An 8,937-nucleotide genomic window follows, 5' to 3' on the forward strand; every position below is an offset into this window, starting at 1 on the left:
AGCCTGCTCAAACATAACTGATCAAAAGTAGCGGGACGAAACATTCAGAAAGGTTCCAGTGCCAAAGATCTCTCACTTGCTGAGCTGATCTAAATACAATACTGAGGTAGTGGCTGTTTAAACCATAAACATATCCATAATCAATACATAAAGCATTATTTTATCAAGCCCAAACGTGGCTAAAACTCTCACTATTGGGCTACTGAGTCACAAAAACTTCAATTCTCAATTCATCTGCTTTATTTAAAAGCAGCTGCTCGTGTCAATGGACATTAGAACACACAATACATTATTCTCAGTACATATTCAGTTTGTTGGAACTGGGTCTTTACAGTTACAACACACAGCTGTTTAAGGCACATATGTTCAAGAAGTCGCGCACAAACACAGACCCATACTCACGACTCAAATGAGCCTGCGAGATGACACAATGACGAGTCTCTGTGAACTTGACGGAATGACATCACAGCTCACAGCAGCTGCACACGTCTGTCTGAGTGCCGGACACAAACAGAGCTCACAAAGGCAAACACACGGCACTCAAACAGCATCGGAGCAGCTGCTGCCACAAGAGAAGCCACGATTCAATCACTCGATCGCGCAAAGATTCCTGCAATGTCACTATGAACAAGTGGGTGACTTTTGGTCTCCGTGACAACTGTGCTGGTGCACACATGCTGAGACATGTTGTCATTATACAATCCAGAAAAAGGTGCAAAGGGCACATGTATAACTAATGTACAATATATATTATCTAAATATATAGTTTATATGTTTTATTCTACCTCAAACTACTTCAGCCATAGGAATTAGGAGGGTAAGTAGCATCCAGGCAGTGCTTATCAAATGCACTCGGTGATCAGCAAGTGTGAACGCCTCTAAAAAGCAGAAGTTTGGAGCAATCGGTGTGTGTTAACATGGGGTGCTGGAGCCTATCCCAGCTGTCATAGGGCGAGAGGCGGGGTACACCATGGACAGGTTGCCAGTCTGTCACAAGGCTAACACACAGAGACAGACAAGCATTCACACCTATGGGCAATTTGGATTAATCAGTTAACCTATCCCCACAAACTGAATGTCTTTGGATGGTGGGAGGAAGCCGGAGTACCCGGAGGGAACGCATGCAAACACAATTTATGTATCTTAAACCTGAATATATTTGTTTGATTGCGGATTGGATAAAAGAAGACATCAGATGATGTTGCCCTGAGGGAATTTTTGTGAGCTCAAACAGATTTCCATATCAAGGCCAGAAATATTTCCTATCTGCTGTCCAAATCAAGATCACCCAGAAATTATCTTTGGAGTGTCATTTTTGCGTCAGTGGAGCAGCTCATCACACTGTGAACACTTAACCCGGTTCTCATCTCGTGCTTTTAGAGCAGCTTACAGCTCTTCACATACTGTAAGTAATTACTGCCTTTTACTAGTGTGGATTTTGTCCCAGAAATAACAGTTTAACACTTTGTCTGACCGCAGCTCGGCCAGGAAACACTGTGGTCCAGGGAATTATCCAGACATTAACTAGTCTTATCTGAAGAGCTGAAGCCTGTTTATATCTAAATTAACTCCAGAACAAGGACCACAAATATGCATTATTTATTTTAACACAGTCTTAGAAGAAATTTGAAACAGCGCAGGAATGCTGAATAGTAAAATTAGCTGGGACACACAAAATGTCATGGATTATAAAATGTTAAAAAAAAAACAAAACAGCTGCTATAATGGGTTTAAAGGATGTATAACCTTGTTTAGTTTCACATCAAGTGCTTTCATAACAGGCAAGTATCATGGCACAGAAATATAAAGACCTCACAGTGACCCCTGCTGACTGAACTCAGTCATGAGACATCTGCAGTGTATCACAAACACCTCTAAAACTCTTCTGGTTTCCGTCTGCCATCCTAAACTCAGCAACAACAATAATGTAAGATGAGAATGCAAAGTGTGTTTACAAAGCCCCAGCTGCTAAACAATATGGAAAAGGTAAGCCACATAATCAGTAAGGTGACGTGATTTTAACACATTAAAATCCCATTCCTGCTGATGTGAGGTGATCAGCACCAGATGGAGCAGGACATGATCGCAGATACCGATACTTTAACTATTTTCCATATTTCTTGCTCACGTCTCCTTATTTCCTGCATGTTTGACGAGAGTTTTGCCCGATATGATAGGATACTGATAGGAAAATACTTGACAACAAGCAGGGAAACAGGTCATGAGGAAGCTGTCGTATTGTGGATGCCATAGGTTTGTAGATGCATTACAGCAATGAAGCCGGTCACAGGCAGAATGCTTTGATCAGCCTTACAAAATATCATGCGTGGCCTGATGGAGAGATAGAGATGACGCAGAGCAGGTGGGTGGAGATGCAGACAGGTAGACGCACTGACGCGTAGACTGGTTCTCTTAACTTGTTGTTCATTTAAGAAGCAGGAAGACGTGACAAACTCAAGCTGTGAAGACCTCTATGACTGCTATCTGAGTCACTGAATAACAAACTCCTCCACATGCATCTGCAACTTGTCTCTCCCACCCACACACACACACACACACACACACACACACACACACACACACACACACACACACACACACACACACACACACACACACACACACACACACACACTACCATTGCAGTGCAGTCCTCTGAACAACTGGCCAGGATATTGTCGTCATGAGGGCACCAATCGATATCCAGGACGGGTCCAGAGTGACCAATCACCAGCGGGTAGTTCTTATCCACACGACCTGTCTGCAACACAGAGGACTGAGTTAGGACTGTGTTTGTATAACGGGTCACCATTAATAATCAATATTCATTCATTTCTTTAAAAAAGGTCAAAATAACAGCCTTAAGCCCAGTCAGACATCAGCACAGCTAGGTTAAAAAATTAAAACAACTATTTTCCCTCAATGTGAAACAGTCCTGGAATAATTAGCTTAAAAGTTAATTCTTGATCTCAGACATAGTGGGTATAACCATGAGGTCCGTTTTAATAGCTGCTCTCCAGATTTTTACCATCTTCCTCAGTGGAAGACTCTTAGTTTTCAAGAATAAGTAGATGTTATATGTGAGATCAAGAGCTGTGATGGGCCAAGAGATTTTTGTTCAGGTCTATTTCCTGATACATAAACTCATAGAATTGAAATAGGGTGTACTTTATTCTTCAGATGACTGTACATGACTGAGATTTAGTTGGATATATTTGGAGAGCTCCTTTTAAGCTAATATAGATTGGAAATGGGCAACCGTTTGAGAAAACATATTTAATACCATCAAATATTTTTCTCAAAGGTGTATTTCTGATCTTAAGTGAACCAGATGTGGCAGGAAGAACCTTTTGAAACTTGTCTCAAAAGCAGATGTTTGAAGACAACCCAATGTTCCCATGTTCCCTGTTCCCATGGTTCCTTTCATGTGAACATGTGTATCAGCTCTTAGATATAACTCCGTCCTGACACACACTCAGTCACACTCCAAGAGTGGTGTATTTATAGCCGAGTGACGAGGCGTTGAAAGGGGAGTTTTTAATGTGGCCTGTTGGGGACTCAGTGGGGGGAAGAGGAGGATGGAGAGCACATTGGTGTGTATTAATAGCGCGTCTGTTCACCGTGACTCCAGTAAATAATCATGTCCATTCCCTTAGTGCCTCAAAAAAACCTCTGCATTGCTTTGTGTCCTGCTGCTCTTTTTCATTAATTAGCACCTCTGAGATGCTGAAGAATCCCACCGGGTATGACCTTATTACACCCACATACTGTTTATGTTTTCTTCTTAAATCTCGGAAATGTAAAAACCGGTCGCTTAACCTTTTGTAGTCGAGCTGAAATACTAACCTTTGTGTAAGCTTAAAACACGAAGTCCAATTTCCCCCCCAAATTTCTAGACTGGATAATGTTAACTTGTTCTTGTAACTCTGGGCAGTGATTGGCTGTGTAGTTCAGTTTAATTTCTGCAGTCTTATTACAACAGTGTGAAGTGCGCTGAGCTCGAGCATGAACTCTCACCACGTTAGATGTAAATCAAAGGTGGATGTTACATCACGCTGAAATAAAACCCAAATCCAAATATATTTATCCAACTTAGCCCTGAAAATGAATTAAACACATTTCACTAACCAATATCAGGATCACTGGGTCACTTTTACCCTCCCAGTAAAATATTCACACAAGTTAACTACATTTCTGGTGTCAGCTTGCACTGTTAGCATCACGTCTAAGAAAAGCAGCTGATTTCTTATGAATTGCATGTCTCAAAGGATCAAACACTGACTCTTCTGTGTATTTCAAAATAATTACTGGACCACAGGACAAAGGAATTTGCCAAAAACCTTGCCGTATACAAGCAACACTTCAGCTCCTAGCGAAAGCTAAATACTACCAGACAGTCTTTTACTGAGACTAACACTCATGAATGAAAGTCCACCTCTGATCACTGTGCTTCAGCAACACTGAGAAACAAAAACAAAGTGTATAAGCTGTTTGTAGTTTGCCGTTTCTGCTGTTTTTAAGATCTAATTCTGAGTGTTCTTCTTTAAGGATACTATTTATTGGATGGCTGGATTTCCTGCTGTAAAAGTTGTGTATTTAAACTTTAGGCAAAATTACACACATCAAAAACAGTGTCCACACTCATTTAAGCAGTGCTTTCACTTAACAATGCCAATTCACGTACACCAACATCCAGAAAAGCACCAGATATGCACTTCTTTTTCTTTTCTTCCTCTTATAGAGCAATAATAGTCTGCTGTTTCTCTTTTAAAACACAGACAAACACGTAATAAAAGTATATCTGCTTGCAACACGCACACAAACACCACTCAGCAGCTCAACGACCATAAATAGCTCGATATAAATAGAAAGAAAGAGCCAGTTGATCAGCCTGAGTTCATCTAATGTAGATCATGAATATCTGTACATGATTTAATGTCAGTCATTTAGATACTCCTGCAAATCAGCATGAGACATGTAGAGCCATGCTGTCAATGTTCCTAGAAATCCTTTTTCCCAGAACAGAGCTTATTACAGTCACACTTTCATTTACACTCTACATCACACAGAGAAGCAAATGAGGTGCTATTAATTTTTATTGTGATTTATTGGAACGCTGGTCGACTGAGAATTGATTCAAGCACAAAAAAGCTAAAAACATGTCAGATATTTGAGTGTTACATTTGAATCCCTCCAACCCTCTGACCTTTACTGACCTTAGAAAGGGGCAGGACCAGAAACGCTCCTCCTCCACTGGATTCAACGATGACTGCCAAGAACTTTGGATTGACGGCGCAGAAGGAGCTGTCCCATGTCACCTTGGACACACGAATGTCATCGTAACCCTGCTCAGCCTTTACCGCCTGGCCGAAGACGTGACGAAACTTGCTCTGCCGCACGATGCTGCGACTCATGGCTGAGGAAAGGAGAGGGCAGACAGGAAAGAAATGAAGAAGAATTAGAGACCGCAGAGAGCGGCGATGAAAGTTTAGATAAAGATAAAGGAAGGAGAGGATGAAAAAGTAGAGCTATCTGAGGAGTTTAATGTGTCTGCTGTACATGAATGATTTCAGGGGATTTCATTTGGAATGATGTGTCATAAACGGAGACAACAGAGAAATCTGTTAATTACAGTGAAGCACATGCCTCAGTCTGTGCTTTTAATCTGTGGGTTTAAGTATTTATATAACTGCTTATTTAATGCTTAATTACTACTGTAATATGTTTAGGCAGTTTTTGCTGTTTTGAAAGTTGAAAATGACTAACTAACCTCTTTTTGGTATTTATTTTATTCGTTGAAAGTATTTGCAGATCAAACATAAATACAGGATAGTCAAAAGTTATATAAAGCGTTATTTTTTACAACATGAAGCAGGTGCAGAATGGCGAGATTGAAAGTTTGTTCTTTGACATGTCCTGCGATGGACTGGCGACCTGGACTGGTAGAACCTGCTTGTACAGTCTATGACACAGTAGGCTGTGTAAGCAGTTTTTTTGTATTACACTCACTTTTTCATAATTACTGTTAGGCAGTAAGCTTGAGGTTCTTTCACATTAAACTGCAAACTTAACAGACTTAATAATATCGTATTTCCATTTACTGACAGTACATTTTCTGCACTGTTTCATTTAAAAATGACAACTTGATTTTCTGACTGCCGCCTCACAGTGAGAAGTTTCTGAGTTTGAACTTTTGGCGTGGAGTTTTCATGTTCTCTCTGTGCTTTCATGGCTTCTCTCCGGGTACTCTGGCTTTCTCCCACAGTCCAAAGACATAAGTGTTAGGGTAATTAATGGTTCTAAATGTGTCATAGGTGTGAATGATTGTCTCTGTGTTAGCATTGGTATTTGCCTGGTGACCTGTCCAGGGTGTACTTCTGAACTAGATACGCAGTTAAGAACATGGATGGATTTCTGTGTGTGGACAGTTCTCACAGTGGTTTGTACAAAAACTGTGCTGTTGCTGTTGCTGTATGTTGTTACTATTATTTTCAACATTACAATTTCTGAGCTTCTAATTAAAAAAAAAAGTCTATTAAGTAAATAAATAAGAAGAGCTCACTTATTTTGCCACAGCACACAAAGTTCATGACTTATTTATTATTTATATTAGTTATACTGAGTTTGCATGCTTTTTAAGTGACACCGATTCATTATAGTCTAATCATGCTCTACAATGATTAATACTAACATCAGTGTTGCTTGTTTCTTAATAAACATTTTAATTGCTTCAAACACTGTGACTTTTTCTCCTGTAAATGATGATGAATTCTGTAATTTGATCTTAGGCTGTTTGTTGCTATCCTGTGGCTGTCGCAGGCAAAAGGCCAACCGGACTGTAATCCTCCGAAACACCGGGGGATATTCTGTAACAGTCCTTGCCATTACTGCAGATATTAATAGGTGATTGTCCCACCAAACACTATGTGGCAGCCAAACATCAAAGACAAACACTAAGACACAGAGAACAGATAAAAGGTAGGAGGGGGAGAGAACTTGACAGATACAGTGTCACAGCCCAGCACTTCAGTCACACAACTCCTGTGAGAATATGCCGATTCAAACAGACCTAACATACTTGCAGACTCCACTGGCTTACATAAGGCTAAAACTGAAAGCCCTAGTCTAAAAGTAGGTCTGTATGGGGCCCCTAAGAGATCTGACTAATGCAGTGACTCTGTGTGTTAGCAGGATTACATTAAACTCTAAGCATTAGACTTTTCACTATTCAGATAAAACCTTTGTCAATGATGCTGTCTGACTTTCACAGTAGGATATATCACAATCTGCCCCAAAGTTGACTTATGAGGGGAAAGAAGCTCCTGGAACCTCTGTGAAAGAGTCACATCCCAGAGACCACTTCAGCAAAGCCAACAGTGGGGCATTTAACACCTCATTATACATATTATATAGTTTTTACAATAGGATGTCAAAAAAAAAAAAAAAGAAAAGAAAAAGAAAGAAAAGACTGTTAATGATCACATAATGACGTTCTCCTGGTCTAATGCTTCTTTTTCTAAGTACACTGATTTCTGTGCTCTACTGTCAATGTCTTGTCATGTAATATAAGCCAAACTAAAACTGAGGCAAAGAGTAGATTTTAGCATCTGTGAAAAACCTCTTGCTATTAATTCCGCCTCAGGTTAATGAGATGGGTCTGCTCTGTCGCGCATGGCACGGCCCTGGAGAATCCAGACAGCGAAAGAATGACACTGGCACTTTCCTAATATAGACATGACAAACTGCACTGTCCTACCCGGGCCGGCCGCTCCTCCCCGGCGATCCCAAATGGTTCCAGAAAGAAGGTCCCGCACCCTGTGTCGTTTTATCACTAATGAGCTGACTGTAAATCTGATCTGCCACTGCGCACAGCCTGCAGAAAAACGCATAAAACACGGGAACAGAGACTGGCAGGGGCGCAGGAGGAGGTGGAGGTGGTGGGGGTAGTCATGTACAAAGTACTCCTTAAAGTATCCCGCAGCTGCCACAGCATGCAAGACTTAAGATCAGTTGCCAGAGGCAGAAAAGTGCATAGTCACAACGTCCCGGCTGTGTTTTCGGGGTTTCCAAATGTAAGGACGCGCTCGTTCCTCTCCAGCTGCGCAGTAAAGAAGCTGACGCACCTCTCGCCCCACTGCAGCACAGACACCGACACACATATTAAGAAACACAGTCTCACCTCAGGTTTTGGGGAGACCCCACTTCCCTGGATAACGGTCACGGTTTATGTCGAATGGACTGCTACTCCTCCTCCTCCACCCTCTCCCTCTGCTGCCTTTATTCCTTTTGGATTATATTCCCTGCAATCAGCTGTCCCGGAGTCGGTGCGGACTTTTAGTGAGGAGAGAGCTGGAAAACTGCGCTACGGTCTTCGGCAGGGAGAGACAGAGGGGAGATGCCGGGGGCAGAGCAGGAGAGAGAGAAGGGGGAGGGTGCGGGTGGATGGGTGCAGGGTGGGTGCCGTCTATTTTGGAACAGGTGCGCCTTTGACAAGTGGGGGAGCGCGTTCCCGGGGTCACTGCTTGGGATAGATGAATATGAGTTAAACTGGTAAATGAGCACACCGCTCAGCTGAGCTGGTTTCCAAAGCTGCTTTTAAAGTCCTTCTATTGACAACTCTGGATGTTGGGCAGCCACTGTGAACACCCCCGGGAAGTTATTTGGGCACTTATTGTCCAAAAGAAGGTTGTTTTTAATTGCACTGCGGCTGACAATTGATTCAAAACAAAGAGAAAAAAAGAGAACATCAGAGAAATGATTTCTTTCCTGCGCTCCGTTAATTTAACACGGCATCATGTTTGTGCTCAAGGTCTGAAGATCTGTATGTGATGGTAACCAGAATACATTACTGGTTTCAGGTCCTGCTTGTGCCTTTTTATTTTTTTTACTGTGGAGCCAAAGTGTGAAATTTGTTCACAGTAACAGCAAAATGCTTGA

At 41.7% G+C, this 8,937-nt stretch overlaps 1 protein-coding gene across 3 annotated transcripts in view; it reads right to left on the minus strand.

Moving 5' to 3' along the window:
• coro6 (coronin 6) overlaps positions 1-8,396 on the minus strand; it is a 15,292-nt gene extending 6,896 nt beyond the window's left edge. The window contains exons 1-3 of one of the 3 annotated variants that reach the window (XM_085420823.1): positions 8,180-8,396; positions 5,217-5,416; positions 2,639-2,761 (exon numbers count right to left, since the gene is read on the minus strand). In XM_085420823.1, the coding sequence (XP_085276949.1) occupies positions 2,639-2,761; positions 5,217-5,414 (321 nt within the window). In that variant the 5' untranslated portion in view covers positions 5,415-5,416; positions 8,180-8,396. Of the gene's footprint in view, positions 1-2,638; positions 2,762-5,216; positions 5,417-7,756; positions 7,909-8,179 lie in introns of those variants that run through there. The other 2 variants (XM_085420821.1, XM_085420822.1) reach the window with 2 other exon arrangements.
• Positions 8,397-8,937: the final 541 nt, after the last annotated feature.

Source organism: Rhamphochromis longiceps, linkage group LG10 (assembly GCF_057381845.1).
Source record: "Rhamphochromis longiceps isolate RC_006_pf linkage group LG10, R_longiceps_female_GT1.1, whole genome shotgun sequence".
NCBI lineage: Eukaryota > Metazoa > Chordata > Actinopteri > Cichliformes > Cichlidae > Rhamphochromis > Rhamphochromis longiceps.